At 40.2% G+C, this 26,290-nt stretch overlaps 1 protein-coding gene across 1 annotated transcript; it reads left to right on the forward strand.

The window, feature by feature from the left end:
* Window positions 1–24,892, forward strand: cavin1a (caveolae associated protein 1a). Its single transcript, XM_084744626.1, has 2 exons — window positions 1–780; window positions 23,570–24,892. The coding sequence occupies exons 1-2, from the start codon at window positions 280–282 to the stop codon at window positions 24,332–24,334; spliced, it is 1,266 nt and encodes a 421-aa protein (XP_084600752.1). The 5' UTR covers window positions 1–279; the 3' UTR covers window positions 24,335–24,892.
* Window positions 24,893–26,290: the final 1,398 nt, after the last annotated feature.

Genomic DNA, 26,290 nt, shown 5'->3' on the forward strand with positions numbered 1-26,290 from the left:
CAGTGAGCAGAGGCATTTGAGTCAGGGCACACATGCCTCAGCTGTGAGAGGCCCTACTCCCCTTGGCTGGCTGGCATCCCAGAGCAGAGGCAGAGAGAGACAGAGTGCGTGAGACCGAGGGTGAAGAGAAAGTTTAAGTGTAAAGTAGACTAGGAAGCAAACAAGTGGTAGAGAAGGTTTTCTGAAAGAAAAGAGGAAGGGTTAGAGACTGAGTTGTGTGCAGCGTTGCTCCTGCAGGTTGTTTTTCAGCAGTGTATTTTTATCTTGGAGTTGACAGCCATGGCGGATACAGGTGTCAAGAAGGAGCCCACTGCCCTGGAAGAGGTGCCTTACGATGACGACGAGGTGGCTCTGGTGGGTGCCGCCACCGAGCCGGCGGTGGATGACGACGACCCCGCCGAGGAGGTGGACCTGGTGCTTGCCACCGGACCTGGGGGCAAGAGTGAGGCGCAGATGAACGGCGTCATGGTTCTGTCTCTGCTAGACAAGATTATCGGGGTGGTCGACCAGATCCAGCAGACCCAGAACGGGCTCGAGGCCCGGCAGGAGGCCATGGAGAAGTCAGTGTCCACCATCCAAGGGGAGCTGGCTAAGTTGTCCAAGAACCACGTCGGCACGGCCAACACCGTCAACAAAATGCTGGACAAGGTGCGCAAGGTCAGCGTCAACGTCAAGACGGTGCGCAGCAACCTGGAGAAGCAGGCGGGTCAGATCAAGAAGCTGGAGAACAACGAGAACGAGCTGCTCAAGAGACGCAACTTCAAAGTCCTCATATACCAGGTGAAGTGGGGGGACACTGAGGGCTGCAGTGTGTGTGTCTGTGAGCTGGTTCTTATATTATTTTCATCACATCAAATAGAGCTGCAACGATTAGTCGATTAATCAGTTAGTTGATCAAAAGAAAAAAAATTGCTAACTATTTTGATGATTGATTAAACTTGCCGGTCATTTGTCAAGCAAAAATGTCAAACATTTGCTGGTTCCAGCTTCTTAAATTTGAGGATATGCTGCTTTTCTTCATCATTTATGACAGCAAATTAAAAGTCTTTGTTGTTCGGAGTGTTGGTTGGACAAAAGAAGCAAATTTGAACACCAAGGAAACTAAAAAAGAAGGAAGGGACATTACTAGAGCCCGACCAATACTGTTTTTTTGAAGGGCAATGCTGCAACTGACATTGGGGAATAATAAATTCTGATACCGATATATTGGATGATATTCTTTATCGTCCAGTATATTAGGTGTAGAAAATTGGTACAAAGCCGGTACATGTTCCTGACTGGTCAGTTTTGAAGCTTTGATAAGCGTCTGGACAAATGATACTGCTATTTGATTTATTATTTGCACCAGATCTTGACCAGTAGAATCAATAAGAGCAGTACCAGTGTATCAATCTCAGTATCAATAAAATCCTAACGATACCAACGATATACAGAATATACGATATAGATGCAAACACATTTTTGGCACATTTTTGGCAGTGACACTTGTGCCAAAGTTATGTAATGGAGGCAGGATATTTTGCAGTTCAACAATGAACTTTATTGTCCAAAATGTTGTCTATAAAGGAACAAATAAAATAAAAGTTTTCATATCAGACAATATTATATGCCAATACCAATATAAACTGATATTTATTTAATAAGCTGATATCGGGCCGATAATATCGATCGGGCTCCAGTCTTTACGTCACTATAAAACATTAGATGCTCTCAGTTTGATGCCAGAATGTGGTCGCAGCTCTGTTGAAGCTATGGGAGAAGAACAGTAAAACCCAACGTATCTATGTTGTTTGACCTTTTATGAAGAAATGCCTCTAAAAAAATGAAAAAACACACTTCAGAGAATAGCATACTGACTGATTTTTTCACAATGTGTGCATTTGTTTATTTGCTGTTGGTCTCCAAATATCACGACTGACATTGTATCTCCCATAAGCTTCAACTGACACTAAAGTCTGCAGCATGGAGCGTTCTGTAGTGATGTAATGTCCTGTCCTTCTGTAGTTCCCTTGTTGAAGACGTCACTTTGGGCTCTGGGAAAAGGTGATAAGCATTTTCCACATTTTTTTTTTACATTTTATTGGCTAATCGATTAGTGGTGAAAATAATCTGCAGAGTAATCGATAGTGAAAGCAGTTGCTGCCCTAATAGCAATAAATCTTTGTTTGAGAACATGGCGGTAACACTATAGAAGTGGCAATTAATATGAATTTGCTAAAGTTGGTCTTATGGTGCATGTCGGTCCTGAAAGTAGGCGTGTTGCATTCCCCACACCACAAAGGAAACTTTGGTGGGGGTGTGAAACGCATCTGAAAATCTGTCAAACCGTCATCATCATCTCACCAGAGAGAGTCACACCGTGGCATGATTTGACCCTCATTAGTGAAAATGAAAAGGCACCATAATAGCGTCTCAGGGTAGAGGCTGCAGCTCGGAGGTTTCCATGACATAAATGTCTGAATCACTTTTTCCTGACGCCGAAAAGAGGCGGTGATGTTTACGAAGAATCAGACACTGCACTCCACTATTTAGAAGCTGCTGTTTGGTTTGTATTCAGGTGGACGATGAAGGGAATACTAGCAGCTTCCATGGAAAAATGGAGGCAGATAGTGACCTCTCCCACTTCACGGGACTTCATGATTACCCCATGAAACTATATAAAGACCAGTGGGTGTAAATACTAATATAAGGCCTATAAACACTGGCATGAAGGGCTACTTGAGACAGAACCAACGCCCCTCCTCTGAGCGCTCAGAGGACAGATAGTTGGCAGGCTGCAGCCGTGTAAGATGAAGATGTAGTTTTTATTATTCTCAGAAGTGGGAGACACGGACTGCATGTGTGGTGCACAAAACTGCTCTTGAGAATATAAGTGTGTGTGAATCTACATGAGAGAGCGTGCATTTGAGACTTGCTGAGCGGCTCTTTATTTTTGCTGTCACGTCTGGCTGGTTGTCTCGCAGCTTACATCATTCACAGCAGCACTTGAACTTTAGCGTGTTTTGTTGTGAAAAGGTCTCGTGCCCTTTTAATGTGGAATTTGTCATCAGACCATAAATCAAATGGCAGCTCAAGAAAATGAAGGTGCAGAGGATTCTTCTCAAAAATTACTTAAGAGTTAACTGCAGTATCAATAGCACCATTCGATCAAAAGGGGTCTCTGTTTCTCCAAATGTAAATTAAATCAGATTGTTGGTGCAATACTGGAATGTCTAACTTTGATACAGTACCTTGAAGTGAATCAATAGTCAGTAGCATTTTAAATACTCCAGGGAAAAAATGACACAACATGGATGTCATGAAGTTTTAGATTTTTATTAAAATATGAATATAACAAAGCTGTACTGACTATGAGAAACCTAACCCTGTAGAAACACTGGATTTTTTCTCTTTTGATTTTTATAAATTAGTAAATTGTTCAAGTAACTAAGTAGTTACTAAGTAACTAAGTTATTAGTAGCTCAACTGGTCTCAGTCTATTGATGCTGCAGTATTGAAAGCATTTCAAATATTCAGAATCGATTTGTACTGATAAATCAAAATGTTGTGGCCTCCTCAATGGTGAATTATGATCCTAAAAGTAGCTAAGTAGATTACATAGCGTGATGTATACTTAAGTACAAATAAAATTACAGACTTGGAAAAACTCGTAAAAGTACAGGTACCCAAAAAATTACTTAATTATAGTAATTTGAATATTTATAATTAGTTACTTCCACCCTTGGCAACAATATTGTAGAGATGATTAGTGGTGCTTTCATGAAATATAAACACAATGAGATTTTTAATAAATAATCATCTGTAATGTGAATATAATGACTAAGAGGGTAAAGGCATCATGTGAAATACACAGGGTCTCGGTGGATCTCAGACACCCTAATTAACATTGAAGACCCACTTAAAGCCTCAGTAGGCAAATTTTGGGTTTGGGTTGGTCTAGTAAGCTCAGAAAATTACATAACTTTACAACACTTATGTCATATCACAACAGACTCTCAACACTTTTCAAATCTAAGATGATAGCTACACTATGTTTCATGCACTACACACCCAAAAAGTGTTCTGTTGTCCCGCGTATTTTTGTCTAAATAAACAGTATTTAGTATCTTTTCGGACACACTGCTCAGCGCTTCCTGAGAGCCTCCTCCTGGAGACACGTAACCGTGGCAACCCATGTCAACAGCAAACTATTTTAAAACCTGCGTTACGCCCAGCTGAGTGCAACCTTATACTCAGACGTACTGAAGCATTATTGACGTTACACCAGAGCTGCCTCGGTCACTGCCTTGCGTTGTTGTTGTTGTTGTTGTTGTTTACCGCGTTGCATTGTGGGATATTTATGTTGGCGTAATGTCCACTGCTTGCACACAGCAATATTTACCAGAAACAGTATGCACCTCATGTACTACTGGTTTACGTACTAAGGTTTTGGACATGCTAAAAAATTGTACATACTCTTTTAGCATACTAAATAGCATGTAAGTCTTGAATCTCAGATGCAGCCCTGGTCTCATATCACAGTATTGATATATTGCTAACTTCTGCAGTATAGCAGCTGGAGTTTTTAACACATTAGTTATGATGAATCTGACAGTTGCAAGACTCTCGTGAGTAGAGCTTACTTCAGGATCTGCATTGGCAGGCAAACGTTTTCACACACCCCTCCTGGGATGTCCACTGTGGGAGCAGGTTACACTATTGGCATCTAACAGAAATCCAATCATAGACACTGGGCCTTAATAAATTACTCAGTAAAGCAGGTGCCTCCTGCTGTTTATGACACTGCGTGGTCCTCTGCAAGCCTTTTTCAACTGTGTGTCTGTGTGCAGTCGTCAGTGTTGGACGCTGTGCATGCAGCAGTTTGCACTTGTTTTAAGAAGCTGCACTATTTTCTAAAGCTTAGGATTTTGACTGTTTATGTTTCAGCAGACAGTATAAACCATCCTAAATCATTTCCTGTTGGTGTTATCTGCTGTTGCGCTCTTATCGCTGTCTAAACTTGGTTGCCATCACGTTTTCAAAGCGGGTGTAGGAGCTGTAGCTTCCATGTTGCAGTAGCTGTTTTGGGCTCCCACGATCTATTTATTACTGAAGGATGGCTGCACCGGGTCCAGTTTAATTGACCGACAGATAGGCTGGTCAGATATTGGCAGCGTTGCAAATCAACACTGGCTCTCAGTCAGCTTTCACCCCTTTCCACTGTCTGTGTGCGTGTTAATGTGTTAGAGTGGTTTAAGTTTAGAATTAGGTTGAAGATGAGATCAGGGTTAGGGTTAGGCATGTAGAGGTTACTGGTTAACTGGTGCCGCGTCCTGACAAGTACAATACCAACACGTGTACGAGTGTGTGTGTGGCCATGCCTCATCGATATCACCTTTCACCCTCAGTGTCAATGTCAAGCGAAGCTAAAATTTGAGTAAGACAAGTGAAACATTTTCACAGCAGCGCTTTTGCCGTGCAGGACCTTCTGCTCTGCTTTGTTGAACTGACACCAGCTTTGACTTCAGGGGCCGTATTTTTCTCTGCTGTCACTCCGTCTGTGCACTCTGAGAATAGACGCATACTGCAGAATTTCTAGCACGGAAAGACTTTGACAGTGATGCTTTATAATTAAACCTGTGAGGATGGTAGCATGCAGGATCCCCTGGCAACAGCAGGGTGGGGCGATGAAGGCATGTTCACCGAACCTACATTACATATCAGCAGTGGTGGAAGAAGTACTCAGATCTTTTACTTAAAGCTGGGCTAGGCAGTTTATTTTCGGCGTCATTAGCCAAAGTTCCATAATGACCTTTAAGCATGATGCAATTTTGTGGTCTGACAGGAAACCAGACTTCTGCTCCTCCTCTTGGCTGTTTTTAGGCTTTAGAAAATTTAGTCCCTTGACAGGAGACTTTTGCCAATCACAGCTCGGGTGATTGTTGAGTCTCATTCCCAAAATATAAACATTTGATGACGGGGGAATGAAACAATGAACCATCTTTCTCCAGAATCACCTCCCCCAGCTTCCAGTAAAAGTACCACAGTGTAGAAATACTCTTGTCCAAATGTAGAGAGGCAACGTCACACCTCTTCCTGTGTCCCCCATGAGGAGTCTATGGAGAGAGACAGATCATTTTTTTGTGCCATGAATCACACGAATAATGTTTTTCAATTTAAAGCATAGTTTTTCAAGATGGGTGTTGTGGTGGGTATTGGGATGTCTCATCTCACACAATATACATCATAAACACAAATATGGCTTTCTCTATCTTACCTGAAATGTTTAATTCAGCAGCTTTTATCAACCAGGAAGAGAAAAAACAAATAAGACCTGTTGTTGTGTGTCTACATCCCGGTACAAAAACACACAGTCATTGTAGCTTTCAGAGGGAGAAAGTCATGACGTCTGGGTGTGCAGACAATTTTTACGATTTTCTTGGCTTGTAAAATTATCTTTTAGATTGACAATAATGTGTGTGACTCGTGTCACAGTTCAAACAGGATCAAAAAATAATTTCTCTCTCACCACTGACTACAGATTTTCTCTGAAGTCCGATGGTGACCCACCAGAAAGCTGCATTACTCAAAGTACAATAGTGTTCATTCATTGTCCGTAACCATTTAACCTAGAAGGGTCGCGAGGGAGCTGGAGTCTATCCCAGCTGACATTGGGCACGAGGCGTGGGTACACTCTGGACAAGTCGCCAATTCCTCGCAGGGCTGACACACAGAGACAGAAAACCATTCACACCTATGAGCAATTTAGAGTCACCAATTAATCTGTTATATAGGTCTACTATTATATTATTACATTATAACTCCCCCAGCCCAGAATGGCCCATTTCAGAATGGATTGTCATTATTGATGCATCAAAATGTAAGAGGTATTAATTTTAACTTTATATTCTGACAGGTAGCTTATTTTATGATGATATATCATAATTAATTATTTGATTATGTTTTGTATCAATAATCTGAATGTGCAAAGAATGTGTGTAAATCACAGGTTTCATCACAGTACGATATTACATAAATTTTTTGGACAACGATACCATGAAGTCAGGATACAACTTTTATCAGACCATATATGTCCATTCGACAAGTTCACTTACATTTATGTCAATTCACAGAAAGTAACAAAATTATGATTCAGCAGTTTTATAGATCAATATTTTCACTTTGTATCGATCATATTGGATCGTTGAACATTAAATTGATGTTTTGATATATTTCGATGTACAGTTACACCCCTAATGTAAAGTAGCCAGATGGAGTAGAGGTATAATGTATTGTGAAATGGAAATACTCGAAAAAAGTACCTCAAACTGTACAGTATTTGACTAAATGTACTTACTTACTGTATCTCAGATATGCATCACAGTATTTTTTTAACAGATCTCACCACTGTTATAACATTACTCAGATACAGCCCGAGATAATCTCAGCCTATTTTTGAGTAATGCTAAAACAGTGCGGTGTTACTGTGGTTTCTCATGAGACTGAAATACGAACCAGCCTCACTGTCGTCACTCCTGAGAAAATCCTTATTAGAAACATACCGGAAAAGGTTCAGAATGGGAAATGCATCTTAGGAGGAACCTTTGCACATTTGCTTCCTCATTCGGAGGTGTCTTTCTGGACTTTTAGAATAAGAAACCTCTTACTGTAAGTGACCTTGCAGCAGCTGAGGGTCCTCCTGCCGCTCAAGCCACAACCAGCCTGTCATCACAGCTCTGAGGACTGCAAATGGCCAGTGAGCCAACACTTTCACACCCTCCCTGCATTTCTCTGCTCTGACTGTTGCTTCTAATATTGCTGTCTTTTACAGACCAATTGTCTTTCCGGGAGAAACATAATCATTTTTAATGGTTATTTCCCATTAGTCTCATATTGCCAGGCATTTGAATGTTTTATTTCTGTCTTGCAAGTCTAATTTCCTGTGTTTTCTAATAGCAATAGCTATCAGGATATACACTGATGAATGGTTCATAAATAATATTGTGGTTTTCTCTTTGAAGCTTCATGATGATTGAAGCGTAATGATTGCAAATCTAAATTTTCCTCTAGAGGCCTTTCTGTTTCTGCAGCATTTCCATAATCAAGCAATAAGAAACTTGTGCTTGTCTTTCTGAACAGCTGAAAGGTGATTTCTGCCTGATTTCACGGTCTGTTCAGGCAACAGCAGGAAACTTGTATGGAAGAAGGTGTCCTGCTGTGTGACAGTAGCGTTGACTGTAGTCCCAGCACACACTGAACAGATACCACAACTGACAGCAGAACATTCAGGCCCGTTGGACCGGGCTTTGTGCTGATTCTTCTCATGCAAACAAAAAAACCCTGCTTCCTGGGTCAGAGGGAACTTTTACTTTGCCTGTTTTTTGCTTCATCTCTCATTTGATGTAGCTTTGTTATCAGACTTATAGTGAGGATGCAAAAACTACCTGGAAACTAATCATACTTGAAAATCAGTGTTACCAAATTAATCTTTTGCAGCTGAACCCAAATGGAGCAATAGAACTGACTTTGGTATGAAATACAGATGTCGACCAACAAGTCATTATGGCCACAATTTTTCAAACTTATTATCAAACTAATTCCCAGTTCAGTTATATACTACATCCTATTGAAAAACCATGTTAAAAGTCCATGTAACTGAGAAATGAAACTATTTTATTTGAGCTGAATTTAGTCTTATCTTTGTGTGCCTGACATTTCTACCTTCTGTCTGTATGTTTTTATTTCTATTTAAACTGTAACTGGTGTGATGTCTTGGGCAGCTCTCCCTGGAAAAAGAGATTTCAATCCCATGGGACTTCTTGGTTTGATAAAGGTTAGATAAAAAAAATAAATGAAGTCATTCTTCGGGCCTTTTTTATACAGAGCAGGTCCAGACTGTACTTTTTATATCATTTACAATAGTTCCCACCAAGAGCAAGCACTAAGGTGACAGTGACGAGGAAAAACTTCCTTTTAACAAGCAGAAATCTCAAGCAGAAGCAGACTCTATGGAGGGCAGCCATCCAAGAGGCTATTAATAATTTACTAATTAAAAAGCACTTCATTACTATTGTTTATGTATTGTATCTTAAGCAATGGTATTTTATTTATTGTTTTATTTAAAAGAGTTTAGCATTAAACTCCCATAAAGTAGGGCTGCACAATTACTTGCAATATTATTGAAAAAAGTGAAAATTGTAATGCAAAAATGATCACTTCCACTAATCGTATGGCATATTGCAATTGCAAATTCAGTCAGAATAATCATAATATGATTTTTTTTTACTATATCCTGCAGCCCTTAAAAAAGAATCAAAATTATTGCAGCATAACCAGAGATATTTTTGTTATACTATGCGTTCATCCTCGTCAATTCCTACAGTACCCACAATGCAACTCAACCACTGACAGCTCAGTTTCTGAGATATGGATATGCTATGCAAGTAGCGGCTAATGTTACCACGAGCCGTGAGCCTCAAGCCGAGCTGAGGAGCGAGGTCTGGAAACCTCACTTCGTTCTAACTCCACTCCCCCAGATTTTTTAGTCTTTCTTTTGTAGTCTTTCCAGCTGACGCTGATTATAACCTGATGCAGTTCATCAGATTTCACACAGCTCCCTCTGCCGCAAAACGCCTTATACAACTAGTTTCAGTTGTCATCAGTCAGTGGATTTATGATGGTTTCCATGTTAAACAAGCACCAGTGTGTGTTCTCATTTTAGTTATGTGTGTTAATTAGACACTTGAAACAGTGACTAAGCCACTCAAATGCGCATGTTTCATAATGTGCATTATCTGTTTAATTATGAGGATTAATCCAGTTGATGCAACGTGATAGTGCATGTCCATCAGAGTGTGAGACAGTACTGCTGTGTGTCTGGAATCAGGGTGTGTTTGGCTGCAGTTCAAGGATGGCGATAGCCATGTGGTCAACTCTATCAGGGAGATGTAAGACTTCTCAGTTACAGTCTACTTATTCCACACCAATCTCACAGAGCTTCCAGAGCTCAAATCACAGCCAACAAGCTTCGCCACCAGCCCCAGCCTACTTTGCTTTAACAGCTTTTAACCCTGCCCAGACTATGTAATAACTCAATTTCATTTACTCCAGACGCAGTGATCCAGCCAAGGCTTTTGGCCTCTTCAGCTCACTGAATCTGTAGATCTGATCTCAGCTTCATTACAGATGGAGCGGTTAGGTTATTAGTCAACCTCTTGGAGTCAGGCTGGTTGGGACCAACTGGACCAGAAAGCACTCGACCAGCAGCACCAAGTTAGCGTTGTGATTCATCCCGCTGGCATCTCTCTGCCTCTCCTGCCAGCGTGCCCACTTGTTTCCTCCCTCCTTCTCAGTTTCTCTCTCCTTAATCACTCCCACTGTCAACTTAGCCGCTCCTATTCCCACTCAGTCGTCTAATCCAGAACAAAGGACGCAGCTCATTTACTGTTTGCTACAGCACTTGTGTCCTCATCCAGTCTCTCCTCTCTGTCCTTTTCTCCTGCTGCACTCCTCTTTCCCGTGGTAGTGGAAAGATATCTGACAGGCTCCACATTTCACTGTTGCATGTCAGCTTCTATGTCGAGCGAGTTCTACGTTCCAGGATTGGAAGCGTGTGAGCCTCTGTGTGTAAGAAGTTGTCCAGTCGCTCATGGTTGTGGGTTGCTTATGAGCAAGACTGTGACTTACATAAGAAAAGAAAAATCAGATATACATTTTGTGCTTTATAAAAAGGAAAAAAGCTGTTTGCCAGCACAGGTCAGAGAGAACACTGAGACACAGCAGCCTCAACATGAGTTAAATTCTTAAGATATCTTTCCTGCATCTTATCAAGAGAGCAGGGCCCATAATTAGTAGGTATCTCCAAATTGGATACTTGGTTTCTGATTTGGTATGGATTATAATTCAGTATTACAATATATTGTGATTTTTGTTTGCTTTTTTTTAACACTATAACATGTAAAAAAGCTGACACACGCACTTCTTCCAAAAATAATGCACATCACATGTCAGTTTGGGAGCTTTATTTCAGCAGCATCATTGTTATCCTGCATACAAAAGTAGAAAATAAAATACTTTTTTAAATAAAGTGCTACACTTAACTGTACTTCCTCATCTACCCAGAAAACAATAAATAAAATGAATATAAGTTAATTTTGCAAGAGAGTCATCTAAATTTTGTTCAAGTCATAGGTTAACATTTTGGGAAACAGGGCCTGACTCTTTCCAAAAATCTGCCTCCCAGCACATCTTTTTTGCTTAATACACACAAAATCCAAAGTGTCCTGGATGCTGGACTTTTTTTTTTTTTTTTGCCATAGTCAAGAAATAGTCTGGAGCAAAACTCCACATAAAGTGGCACATTGTTTTTTTTTTTGTTTTTTTGTTTTTTTTAACAATTTGGTTTTTGTACAGATTAAACAACCAAGATAGCATATTAGCAGTCTGATTTGTTGCTTTTGGATGGAGCCAGGCTAGCTGTTTTGGCACGTACTCGTGAGAGGATTTCCACATCCAAGAAAGCAAATATGTTCACACTGCAAGCCTCAGTGCTCAATTCAGATCAGATTTTTTTTGTTAGGACCACATATGAAAGTTGTCTAAATCAGAATTGAAAAGATCAGATGCGACTATTATTTTTTTTTATACTGGCATGAAAAAATCACATTTTAGAAAAAAAAATGTAGTTTGAAGGTAGTAGTGTTGAACTGTTCCTTTAAAGCCAAGCTATTATTTCCTCTGCTTGTCTTGTCATCTGATCTTCTCTGGTTTGGCACTGACTGGCGCCATCTTGGAGCCAAAACTGTGTTTCCCTTGGCATGTTTGGCCAAATCTGGATGTTGTAACACTCTGATCCCCTGTGTCTCTGTCTCTGTCTCTGTCTATGTCTCTGTCTCTGTCTCTGTCTGTCTGAGACAGAGTTGAACTTGTTCCTTGTGGCATGCAAAATGTGTGTGTGTGACTATCTAACTGAGGACAATCCCTTTTTTCTTTGCGTTGAAAGATCAAAACCATTGTCCGTCTTTAAAAAGCCCTTCGGAAGAGTCTGTCTTTGATGTCACTTTAGGAAAACAAGCGTGTGCCCGACCAGCATCCTCTGCTATTGTTCACTTGTTCATCTGGGGTTTGTTTTTGTTGTAAAGCAAACATGAGTTTTCAAGCTGACATGGTCAAATAAAGAAGATCTATGAAGAGATCGACTATTTTGAATGCTTAAAACCCACTAAGGACCGGGGCTTGGTGTGGCATAATTGAACAGGTGTAATGTTATACTCAGGGCTGAATGTACACCCTGTGGTGTGTGTATGTGTGTGAGTGTGTGTGTGTGTGTGTGTGTGTGTGTGTGTGTGTGTGTGTGTGTGTGTGTGTGAGAGATATAGAAGGATATAGGAGGTGGATTTGGTTGCTGTAGCCTTTCCCAGGCCCCTATAGGATATACAGTTTGTACAGGAGAAAGAGTATCCCTGCTATTCCAACACATGTAAACATGCACATCTTATATTATCATCTTTTAATAGAGCCAACATGGTTGTCTGTTTCTGCAGTATGTTCACTACAGATGAAGTCCCCCACAGTACTTATAATGTTGTAGACAATGTGTGATTTACATACTGTCCATTTTGTACTAAGAATAGAGTTCTTTTATTGTCATTGCTCAGAGTACAACACTGTCAGAGTTCCCACCAGGGCTGGATCAGATTACTTTGAAATGAAGTCAGTTACTGAACACAAATTACATGATATTTTATGTAGCTTGTAATGTGATCAGTTGGATTACAAGCAATGTAATAAAATCAGAATACATTTGGATTACTTAAAAATCAAATATGGAAAATGTTGGACCTCATACTAAAAAATTGTTGCATGTAGCAACAACATTTTCGATGCAAAAAAAACACTTTTAGCATATTCAGCATTTGTAGTTGGTCAAATCAAACGACTACACGCTTTTTATGAATAAATATAGCATTAATCATGACAAAAAAGAAGTTTCATATGTTTAAAATTGCCACATATTAAAGGTGTAATCCAAAATGTAATCAAGTATAATCTAATTACACATTTTTCAAATTCAATCTGGGCTGATTATAGTTCCTTTTTTTTGCAATTCGATTACGTAATCCTGATTACATGTAATCCAGTACTACCCAACCTTGGCATTGACATATATTCAACAAAGAAATCAAGAAAAAAGTATATATCATAAATAATCTTTATGTGTTAGCTGCAGTCTATAAAAACAGTAAGACAGCTGAGATATTTCACCTGTAGATATTCCTCATTCCACATTTCCTGGATTGTAGTGGCCCTATAAACAAATAGGAGTTCAGAGTTCTTTAGGGACACAGATTTATTAGTTTTTGTTGCACATTAATTTATTCTGCTCAATCAATCCTTGTGAGTATGTGTGCATTCGTTTGCATGTGCACAGCCCCCTGCACCCTTCATAAGAGGACTCTCTGAGTTTCTGTTATTAAAATAACTACGTTTTATGTGCCCTGCTCTCTGAGGCCCCCAGCTGCCTGCCCGCCTCTCCAAACATCCTCATCCCACAGCAGCAGCAGCAGACAGGATTCACCAGCTGGGGGACCGATCAGGTCGCCGCTCGATTTGAACAGTCGTAGTTGTCATCCAGCGTTTTGGCCGGCCAACAGAAATGTGTCCTCATACCACATCACAACTCTGTTCTGTTTATTCCAAGATTTGTAGGCACACCCTTCATCTACGAGGCCACGGCAAAAATAAAAAGTCTTATCTGAGATGATGTATTAAAGGAAACAGCTATGTTGCTCCTGATTATAAATACACCAGCAGTAATGCAATGGAATGGTGTAGTGTCCTGTTTCATTGAGTCGGTCTGAATTTAGCAGTCAGCAGCACCAATTGATTGATTAATTACATTACATGTGTGTGTTTGTATGGGCTCATTTCCAGATAAATGTGTTTATATGACTGTGTAGCCTTCGTTGCTGGGTTCATATGGTAGCGGTAGACAGTAATTTATATCTAAAAGTGTGTTTTTTTGCCATGAGTTGAAAAAATTTGCAAATGAAAACAGTCTGTTGACATTGTCTGCAGAGCTGCAACGATAAGTCATCAACTGATTAGTCGATCTTGATAATCCATTAATCATTTCAGTAATTCATGTTGAACATTTGCTGAGTTCCAACTTCTTAAACAGGAGGATTTGCTTTTTAAACTTAAGTGTTGAATGGTTTAGACTGTTGTTTGGACAAAAAGAAGCAACTTGATGATGTCACTTTGGTCTCTGGGAAATTGTATTATTTCGCAATATCTTGACATTTTAAGCCGGGGGTCTACCTACGGCACTCGAGCTGCATGCAGCACAAAAAGCCTCTTTTGCCCCTCTTCTCTGTGGCTTTGGCAAAAACTTACAGGCAAATAAAGACCTAAAGTGAATTTTGTACTCTCCAGCTATAAAATGTGTGATCTATACACCAAAAAAAAATGAATGTTTTAATATTCTGTCTACACCTCAGCACATTTTCCTCTAAATTTTGCCGGTGGCAAGTCATGAGTGAAGGAAATAGAGTTTAATAGAAGCCTGAACGTTGCTGACCCCAGGACTAACTGTTTGATGGATTTATTGTGAAAATAATTGTCACATTATTCAATAATGAAAATAATCTTAATTGTTTCTGGACAGACACAATAAATACCAATACTGGTGGTGGATACCTCAGAACATTTACAAATAAATCTGAAACTACTTGTAAATAGATTCCACTAAAGACACTTTTAAAGATCCAGTGTGTAAAATTTATGGGGATTTATTTGCAAAAAATGGCAGAAATGGAAAATAATATTCCTACAGTAAGTATGCTTCCATTAGTGTGTAACCAGCTGAAAGTAATCCACCATGTTGCACTGCAGAGTTTCTACGGTAGCCCAGAATGGACAAACCAAACACCACCATAGGTTCTCCTACACACATGGAAGGGAGGGTGAGGCGTTTGCAATCTGCAAGCTCACTGCTAGTTACCACTAAATCCTACACAATGGTCCTTTAAAGCACGCCTTTATTTTAGCAATGCAAAAAGTTGCTGTTAAAGCAGCGTCCAGACACTATTAGGCTAATATAAGTAACTGTTATGTCTGTAACTTCAGAGGTTGCGTGTGAAAGGAAAGTCTGCTATGTGCAAACCTTCGGTCTGAAGCGCATTAGTCAGGTTACCCTGGTAGTATATTTCCCACTGCTGCTGCTGCAAAGGCTCGCCGTTCTTGTCACTGGTATTTGAGTTATAGGCTGTCAGTGACAGTGTGCCAGGGTTTTGGGATTAGACTTTGCATGCACATGGATGTTTGGGATGATTAATCTATAAATAATAGAAATCATACTTATTTTATCAGTGTAAGATGCAAACATGAAAATCTATCTTTATTTAATCTTATTTTATTGGCACACAGTTTCTCAGGGAAAGAAAGTATTTGTCCAGACTTTTGGAACATGTTGTTAGCGTTCCAGTTAAATACAATATTACTTCTACAAGAGGGCCATTAAAATGACACAAACTTTTCTGAGTGCAAGTTAATACCAAGGCTCAAGCTAGATTAGAAACAAATACAAAGACAGAGTAAAAAAGCTCTGCGGCCTGTCAGATTTTCCGTCTGTCATGTCCCTCACATTATTACACAGTATCACACGAACAATACTTCAATTCAGAACAAAGCAGAGTAGTGTAACAGTCCTCCTCTTATTCCACCAGCTGTTATCTGGCAGGAGTTATTGGTCATTAATGATTATATTGGCGTAGTGTAATTCAGTAGTTATAGTTTCCTAAAGTTGGGCCCAGACTTTATTCATGTTGGCAGCGTGTTAATGTCCTCACTTGAACCACACATAACATTATCCTGTAAAGTGGTATTTTGTGTCTTAAACAGAAAATAAGGATTAATAATTGCAACACATTGTTTTACTTAAAAAAAAACAATTTCATGCTCACTGCAGCAGGACGAGCAAATCCATATTTGTGCATTTCAGTCTCCCAAGCACATGAATAAAACATTAAAGCTGAGAGTTGTTAAATTTGGTTGAACTTATATTTAATGTACCCCTTGAGTGTCAATATGAATGGCACTATTAGAGAAAAAGGGAGAGTTATATAACATATTCCAGCAGCCAGTAGCTGCCAGTTCACACAGAGGCGTAAATGGAAAAGTAAATTTTCTTTGCGTGGGATTAACCCTGGGATTCCAGTGGTTTGAGAGTTATGGATGTGGGAAGGCTGAGCTGTGGAAAAGGGCTTCCCCCCTTCAGGTCCCTGTGTGTGAAATCACAAATCACTGTGACAGAAAAACCAAGGAACTCCCTTCCTGTGGTGCGTGCCGTAACGTGACATGCTCATGTTGGCTATGTGGTGCACAGAGCCCCTTTCTCTGAATGGATCTGTCTATGGACAGATTGGTTGTTAATGTTTCCATTACCCACAGGACATTTAAACACGGCACCGTCCGAGATGGCACGTTCTCAAAGGGATTAGAGAGCTTCGTGAAACAGCATTTGCATTCTGCCCTCAGTCACAAGAGCCACCCCAAAATGCCTGAAGTAGTAGGCGGCTGCACCAGTCATCTGTGAATTGTTTGAGTCTTTTTCTGGAGAGTGTGGGAGGCATCAATATTAATGACCAGAGCACATTAGTGTCCTTATTTTAGCCTGCGAGCACTCTTTAGGGATCAAAGCATCGCGATTCTCCGGTGCTCTTACACGCAAACCTACACCTCTGTTTCATGTCAATCTCTCGTCTGGCCTTCTCCCATCCTGCAGGGGCACAAGTGTCGGTGATATCACTCATTGTGAAAGCTGAGTGCACAGCTGCAAGGACTGGACAGGATCAGACAGCTGCTCCTGTGACTCACCGGAGAGGCCTTTCATCACACTGCCTTAGAAGGAATGGTGTGTGTCTGTCTCCGTGTGTGTTTATCGACAAGCCAGCAAGTTGCTAAATGTCTGCATGCATGTAGGTGGGACGGGACCGAGGATGTTAATGTGCACAGATTCGTTATCTAAACAAAAGTCAACCTCGCTGCACTTCCAAACCACCCAGGCTGACGCAGAGAAATCTTTGTGAAAGATGTTATGTATACTAAATTCAAAAAAGGACTTGTCTTATCATAATACATTCCTGTTTGCATTTGCTTGGATAATGTTAGTAATAAAAATAAATGTTATTTATATAGCACCTTTCATACATAACATGCAACTCAAAGTGCTTTACAGTGTTTCATTAGAAACAACAACATGGGATTTAAAACAAGGCAAAAATACATAAATCATAAAAATACAGAAAATCAGAGTGAAAAATTAGAAACAGCAGTATGCATTAAAAAAAAATAAATTATTGGGCATAATGTCACTAACAGGATCACAAGAGCACTTTAGATTTTAATATTGGCTACAGCATGTATTTTAATCATAACAGTATACAACTTACAGATTTTTATTTTGATGCACAGTTGTTTAATAATTGCACCTGACACAAACTGAATCATTCCTGTACAATATATTCAATTTTATTTGAATAACATCAAATCATAGCAAAGTTATCTCAGAGCACAGATCTAGACTCTGCTCTTTATAAAGCCAATTGTTTGCTGTTTAAGTAAAAAAAAACTGCGGTAGTTTTTTTGTTTTGTTTTTTTTTTACTTTACTCCCATGATACTTAGACTGTAAATTAAATTAAATTTACTTCAAAAATAAAAAAGTGAACTAATTACCTTGGGAAAAGTACATAAAAGCAGTAAAATATTAAATAAACCAATTAAACATTATAGAATGAAACAAAAAGCACTGGAGACTAAGCAAGTGTTTAATAATCAATTGATAATTGATTACTTGAGTAATTGTTGCAGCTCTATATTATAGCACACTTGAATACACAGTGCAGTAATTTAATTTAAAAGCATTTGAAATAGTCAGTGAGATTAAATAAGTAGCAAAGCTGTCCATTTCATTATTTTATAATAATGTAATAAATATACAATATGTCTGTTAGATTGTATTCTGACGGACAAATAAAGAAAAGAAACAGTCATTGTATTTTTAAAAATATTTTATTAATGCGACTAATTCCTGACATGATTGTGGTCTGTGGCTCAGAGGCAGAGCAGGTCGTCCACGAATCCCCCAGTTCACTCGCCGAAACATCCTGAACTGAACCCTGAATCGCTCATCGTGTGTGTGTGTGTGTGTGTGTGTGTGTGTGTGTGTGTGTGTGTGAGAGAGAGAGACTGGGGCGAATGTTGTCATGTGACCTTTTGAATGAACTAGAAAAGCATATATATGACTGCAGCTCATTTACCATCATCATGGGTGACAACATATTTAAGGAAGAACAGTGGACCAGGTGTGTTAGTGAAGGTGTCCTAACAGCCGATAGAGAGACGGAGAACGTGATGGAGAAATGTGGATGCCAGCGGCTTCAGTCAAAGCTGCTGCGGTCTCTGTATAGATCTGATTGAGCACACTGTTTGCTCTGTCGTCCGTGGTAACAGTCAGCCATTAAATTATCCCTCGAGACCTCGTATGAGTCAGACAGAGAACATTTTGCCTCTGCTAATATTTAGACAATGAAAAGGCGCTGGTGTTGTTTCATGAACGCCTTAAACTTAAGGATCTGGTTTATAGATTACATCGTTTTCGCCACAGGTTGACAAAATAGGTTTTCATAGCTGTTTACTGAAATCTTTCCCCTCAGTCTGCTGCGGCTTTTTAATTGCAGCTCCGGTGTTGTTCTTCCCTCTAAGCGACGCTCAGACAGTTGTTGGCTTGTCCGAGCAAATCGAACACACACACACACACACACACACTCAGAGAGAGAGGGAGCTTTCCCGCTCTTTCCAGCCATCTTTTCCATGAGGTATGATTCACGCCACTTTTGGAGGAAAGAAACATTAGCAACAGACCTCCTTCTCATCGAGGAGAGCACACATACACTCAGTCCCATTCCCCTGGCATCTGTCAGCAAACACAGACACACACACACACACACACACACACACACACACAGAGTGCTGAATTTTCCGATGCCGGTAAGTGGGTGGAGAGAGGAAGGTAACACAGGGACTCTAATGGACCTACCATCTCCTTTCACAATCTCCCAGTCTCATGATTTGTAATCAGGCAGGGAAACCCAAACAGGGTTTGCTGACATTATCACAATTTCCACAGATATAATCAGCTGAGTCAAGTTTTAAGAATGCAAACAACAAAATGTTCCAACATGTTGTTTTTGGATATTAGTTCCCACAAGCTTTGGGCCAAGCCTCAAACGAGACTAATAAATCACCAGATATTACCTTATCTGGATTAATTTGTCGGCCAGCGAGTAACAAAAAACAAAAAATCGCAGTACTGAAATGCCAAACTAGGTTTGAGGTTATTTAGATCCGTCTCCATCGCATAGTCCGTCCATCAGAGCCCTGATACATTGAGTTTTACGCTAAATGTTCCCCATCATCAATTTGACCTTTCATTTCGATCAATTTTCAATTTAATAGTAAAATTTTGACACCCCAAGTGGAACCATAAAGCCCATCCACCAACAAGACTTTTAAAGTCATTACATGAGTCAGTACTGTATATAAATCCTTTGCGATGTGTTATATGTTTTGTTTTCCACCGGTTTTAAGGTTTATGTCAGAGTTTGGCTGTTCCCAGGAAAATAAACATCAGTGAGTAAGTGATGATGTTGATGAAGCACAACGGTACAGTGAGGGCATGGAGCCGACATGGTCCTGGACGATGTTGTAATTTCCCTGTTTTACATGACCTCAGCCGTTCCCAGGATGCCGTGCGCTACCGTTTTTCCATCGGCCCCAGAAGCTTCCTGTTCGGGCCACTGCTTTTCATGAAAAGTGTTCACAGTTTTATCTCCATGTAAAAAAAGAAGAAAAACTGCATATAACTGCATTTCTGTGTGTGAGATTGTATGTGTGCACATGTCAAAGTGAGCACTCATACTCGTGTATAGTTTAACAATTGTATGTGTGAATTATGCACAAATGTCCTTCCTAGAGGCTGTTTTTTTTTTCAGGAACACACTTATGCATACTTTTTTAATGTGAGATTAACACACCGGCTTTCAGTTTTAGTCCACCAGCCAGACTCACGCCACAGCAGCAGGCGAGGTTTGCCAGGGACATGAGGTCACCTGAACAGTCTCTTAGACGGCTATTCACAGAAGTGTTTTTATGTACTTCATGTCCCCGTGAGTACACATGTTTACTGTGCGTGGATCTATCTTTAAATTTAATTTAAATCCAGTCAAAAATATGTTCAAAAAGCAGCACTTTGCCCTGTTTAGTTTTGTCCATCACATTACATCACTCAGAGAGAATCTTTGGAAAAATGTTGCGGTATGGTCATGTGCTCATGCGTTCAAAAATACCTCTTATTAATGTTAAATTAATGCAGACCGGCCTCACTTTGCTCTGCGTGCAATTCTGCAAGGCAGCTGCACTCTTTATTTTAGTTTAATTGTGATTCGCTCACAACAACTGAGAACCTTGTGTCAGTATATTGTTGTAGAGATGTCAGCTGTTTATCCAGCTAAATTTCACCACCCACCAGAGACAACATGAGCAGGTGGTTGTCATGGTGACAGGGCGCTGTGTTTATCTGTTGCTGTGCGGGAGGGGAGGGTGTTGTGTGGCTGGCTGGGTGTGTGTGTGTGGGGGGGGTGTCGGTAGGACTGAACGCTGCAGTGGCCGGTAGCCAGAGAACGGTAGATGGAATCCGGAGAGAGGGAAAGGCCAGCCCAAAATAAACCCATACAGAGCTGCTGGGCCAGACCCACACGGTTCACTGCACCAGATAAGGAGGCAATGTCCATTTTATGATGGATCATATGGCAATATTTGAACTGCCCAGGGAGATGTGCCGATCACATGATCTAACAGGTGTTTTTGCTTCTCTTGCAGGAGTTCACTATCGGTATTAAAATTCAGTTTTCCCATGATGTAACACCATAAAACACACTTTCACGAGTTGTTTGTTCCCGTATCAGTGTTTAATTCCTTATTCTGCTTAAAAAACATCAATATTAACAACAGAGGTGGAAGTAACTAATTACAACTACTCAGATTATTGTAATTAAGTAAAAGTAAAAGTCTGTGATATCACATGTACTTAAGTATGCAGTGCATTATGTAATCTAATGAGTACTGAGCATAATTTGATTTAACTTTTAGACCTTTCATCTGCATTTTTAGGGCCGTAGTTAGTCTAAAAACATGCCAAGAAATTGCTCATCACAACATCCCAGAGCCCATCATTACTTCTTTTATCCAACCAACAGTCATAAATGACAAAGAAAGGCAGCAAATCCTCTCATTTAAGGAGCTGGAACCAGTAAATTTATGACATTTTTAGTCAAAAGCGATGATTATCAAAATCGCAACTAATTTTCTGTCAATCAGCTAATATTCTTTCTACTAATCGTTGAAGTGGACTGAAGATTTGGAGAAACAGAAAAACCTTTCAGCTGAGTTCTTGCTATTGACAATGGATTAATCATCAGTGGTTAAAAAGTAACTAATACTCTGAGTAGTTTTTGAGAAGGATACTTTGTATATATTTACTTGTAAATGAGTAATATTTCAGTAATGTAATAGTACTTGATAATAGGTGATGCTACACTGAATACAAATTTGACCGTATTTAACCGGCATGCTGCCTTCTCATGTGTTATCTGCGTTTTCCCGTTCCCTATTCTATCAATAATGTGTACCTAATCTATGTAATCTTTTTTCTGCAAGTCGTGATGCTGAGTCACAAGACATTTCTCTATGAAGTGAGTGGCCACATTTCAGAAATGGGGGTTTTCATTCAAATGCAATACATGTGGGCTAAAGTGGATGTGGTTCTTGAGCTTCTGTGACATGAGGTGAGAGAAGAGGAGGTGCTGCAAAAAAAAGAGAGAAAAATACCAGCATACAGAATAAAACCAGCAATCTGAAATGACAGGTGGGCGTTGTGGAGGAATAATGACGATGCTTGAAATGAGATCAGAGGATGGAGACGCTCGCTTGTCAACACGGTGATGGTGATTAATTTGGCAGGTTATTGCTGCCTTTGGTTTTACGATATTGCAAATAAATATGTGTTAAACCCTAATGGTGGAGAAGACAGACATCCGCATCAGCCAGCAGTCATGCTGTGTATCTGTTCAGACTGGCTGCATGTGGCAACAGGCTGACAATCACATTTATTGACCTCATCTCTCCACTAGTTCAACATCGGAACAAAGTGACACATTTTCTGCATTTTATCTCAAAATATCTCATATTTCTACAGATTCATGTGTGATGATGGTGTAGAGGTTATGTGTAAAAAGAAGCAGCGAGGTGCAGCAGGGTGGGCCCTCTAATCCCTCTCGGGGACACAGACGTGCTGTTAGGGGGATAACATTCCTGGCATAGCGCCGCTTCTCCCTCTGTGGATATCTGGTACCACAGCGAGCGCGTCCTGCCAAAACAATATGGAAATACGGCTTCTTCAGCACTGATTGATTGGCAGCTGTCAGCATCACGGCTTGTGTGTTTGAACGAGTGATGTTACAAAGCGACACATGCCTTTTCTTCGTGGCGTCTGTAGAAAGCCTCTGCGTTGTGGAACTGCATACCTTATTTTCCCCCAAGTGGTAAAGTAAAATACTGTGAAGGAAGCGTAGTGTGAACCTGGGTAACTGGTTCAAGAACGTACAGCAGCTTTTCTGTGCATGGCCTTTCATCTGGGTCTTTTGATGAGGTGTGAATTTGCGTCAAGTCTTTCCACTGAAATGAAAGCAGCATTATAAATTACAGAACATCTATAATAATCTAAATTTATCTTTAAAATCACCTGTAGGTTTTCTTTGTTTCATGTCAACTTTGATTGAAAAAAAAAAACTTTGGTGAGAAATCAAAGACATTTAATCCACAACAAAGAAAGTTTGTGAGCTAAATTTTTTTATAGAGAAATGATAGCAAAATGGCAGGAAACAGGCCTACATGTGGTTAGATGTAACAGTGTGTTGGCTTTAGTTTCAATATGAGTGTAGAGGTGCAGATAATAGAACCTATCTTATCACCTATATTCATTTCTCTCAAGCACCATAACTTTATTATAGATGTAATCATGCCAGCTTGTGTTCTTATATTTCTGTGATTAAGTCTAAGAAGTGTAAAATAACTGGGTGCAGCCATTTAGGCACCATATTGTTGTGGTATGATTGACACCACTAGATGGCACTCTACACCAGCCATAAGCAGTGAAATGTTTATGTGCATTGAATGTGTAGGTGATACATGAATCTGTGAAGTATTATGTTCATATTTTCAATTTGATTTCTCACTCAAAGGCCATTAACTGCCCTTTGTCAGGCTGATAATCTCCAGATGACATTTTAAGTGAAATTCCATAATTTACATTAATCATTCCACACAACCAGCTTAGCACTGTGCTTGCTGTTATTGTAGTAAAATGTCAAATTGAAAATGTTATTCAATACATGCATTGTGTTCCCTTAATAGCATGCTGTTGTGGCTTAATAGTCTTTTGCTTTTCTTATTGTTCCTATTTTTCTCCCTCAGGACCAAGTGAAGCCACCAAAGACGTCCAAAGCCAAGACGGAGGCGGCCGTTGAAGGTAAAGCTGTGGAGGGCCTTGAGCAGATACCCGAGGAGGGACGAGAGGGACTCCCAGACAATCTCAATTCAGACGAGGAGGTGGAGATCGAGGAGATCATCGAGGAGTCCCGCACCAAGCGCCTCCAGCGCACTACCAAGGCGCAAGTGGATAACATAAAGAAAGCCTTCTCCAAGGAGACGATAGAGAAGACCAAGACAAAGACCAAGGAGAACTTGGAGAAAACCAAGCAGAGAACCCGCGAGAACCTGGAGAAGACGAGACAGAGAACCCGTGACAACCTGGAGAAAACCAAGCACAGCCTGGAGAAGAAGATGGGCAAGCTCGGTACCCGCATGACCCCCAACCAGGAGCGCAGGGCGAAGCTGAAGACCTCCAAAGACAAGGTGAAGAAGTCCCTCACCCCCGACCACACGGTTTACGCCCGCTCCAAGACCTCCGTGTACCGCGTGCCCCCCTTCACCTTCCACGTGAAGAAGATCCGAGAAGGGGAGGAGGAGGTGGTGCAGAACACGGAGATGGTGGAGGTGGCCGAGGCCGAGGGCCAACCAGCGGGGGAGGAGAATGGTCTGGGCGTGCACGTGGATGTGGAGGAAGGGGAGCTGGTGAATGTAGACAGCCCAGAGATGGAGGCTCTGTTGGAGGTGACTGAGGACTGTCAGCTGGTCAGTGTGGAGCCAGACCACCTAAAAAAGGCCCAAAGCGATTAGAGCGTACCACATCTGTGGGGCTTTGAAGGGAAAATAAAAGGAAGAAGAGGGGAACCGAGTCTGATGAATGAGTCTAATCACAAGGACACAATATTAGTCGTAGGGACTTTCTAGATGTGATCACAATCTATGACATCTTGTTTGTTTTCTGATCTCTTTTTATTGTACCCAACAGGGATGACTTTCATATTTGCTCATCTTTAGCATACAAATTGAAAAACAAAAGAAAAACAAAGGTAGCTTTTGAACGGTGCTGCAGGCTTAGACTTCTTTGTTTATTTTATTTACTGTTTGTTGTTGGTTTGATAAATTGATATATAAGGCTATAAGACAAAAAGGTATAAATAGTCCTTGCTATTGAGATGTAATGTGTAATATAATATTTGCCATGTACGATATGCACATTGAGAGGTATGGAAACAGGAAGTTGTTGGCAGGATTTATGTTTTAATTGATGGTTTTAGTGACGTAATGTGCATGTGTGAAACAAGAAATAATGAACAAGCAGGCGAGGCTTAAGCCTACAGAAGAAATAAAAGAACTAAGGAGGCAGGACAAGAGGTTTTCTTTGACTTTTCTTCGGAAAAAGTTTACAAAAACATTACCCCTGACATGCTAAAAGCATCAGGGCATAAATTTTATTTACTGCCAGTCACTCAGGCATTGTGCCAAACACTACAATGTAATGTTTCTCAATGTAAACGACTGAAAATTGTCTGCTAAATTGTATCAGGGACATTAAAAACAGTGACAAATTCAACTATCAGAAAAACACAGATAACACTAAAGTTACTGCTATGAATTATGTCTCACCTTTTTTTAAAACCATGTCAGTTGCCTCTTTGGACAAAAAGACAGCCATAAATGATCATGAAGCCTCAAAAGTATCAGTAGTCCCTCAATTTGCAAATACTTTTCGACTTGTATTCAATTGGATAAATTACACAGTCAAGATATTTAATGTTCAAACTGATAAACTGTTTTGTGTTTTTGTAAATATAACAGGTGTGTTAGTGCCCATGCCGTCATAGCAAACTGTCACATCTGTGAAGGTCCCATTAATGCTGAAAGGTAAATACAGGGTTTGGAGCGACAGATGATGCCAACCAGCCGATGTCTTTTTCAGGTCCTTCCATGCTCAGTTCAGCAAGACAATGCCAAGACACATTGTGCACGTGTTCCAACAGCGTGGCTTTGTAGTAAAATAGTTCAGGTACCAGACTGACCTGCCTGCAGTCCAGACCTGTCTCCCACTGAAAATGTGTGGTGCATTATGAAGCACAAAGTACGACAACAGAGACCCCAGACTGTTGAACGCCTGAAGTCGTACATCAAGCAAGAATGGGAAAGAATTTCACTTTCAAAACTTCAACAGTTATTATCCTCAGATGCTGACTGAGTGTTAAAAGAAAAGGTGATGCATCACAGTGGTAAACATGCACCTGTCCCAGCTTCTTTGGAACATGTAGCAGGCAACAAATTCAGAATGAGTGTATATTTACAAAAAACAATAAAGTTAATCAGTTTGAACATTAAATGTCTTGTCTTTGTAGTGTATTCAGTTGAATATAGGTTGTAAGTTGCCGTTTGGAATAGCGGTTGTGCTATATTACTCTATTATGGCCTCTTAATGGGTCGATCATTTAAAATTTCAGCGACAATATAATGAAATACTCATCAGTGAAATCTGGAATGTGACCTATCTTTACAATGCATTCTTGAAAACACGGTTTGATCATCATTTTCTGCAATGTTTTGATATCTGTTCACCGGGGTGTATTTATCACATCCGGACATGTTGTGCTCACCAACTTCCACACCTCGCACAGAGGAGAAGAAGAAGGACTGTGTCACCATGGTCACAGCTCATCACAGTACATTTGCACATCCCTATTAAATTTTCCCGAGGTAATTGCAAGCAGAAAAATGATGGTCTGAAGAGCAAGATGACAGTTT

This window comes from Lutjanus erythropterus, chromosome 19, assembly GCF_056507025.1.
Source record: "Lutjanus erythropterus isolate fLutEry1 chromosome 19, fLutEry1.hap2, whole genome shotgun sequence".
Taxonomy (NCBI): domain Eukaryota; kingdom Metazoa; phylum Chordata; class Actinopteri; order Lutjaniformes; family Lutjanidae; genus Lutjanus; species Lutjanus erythropterus.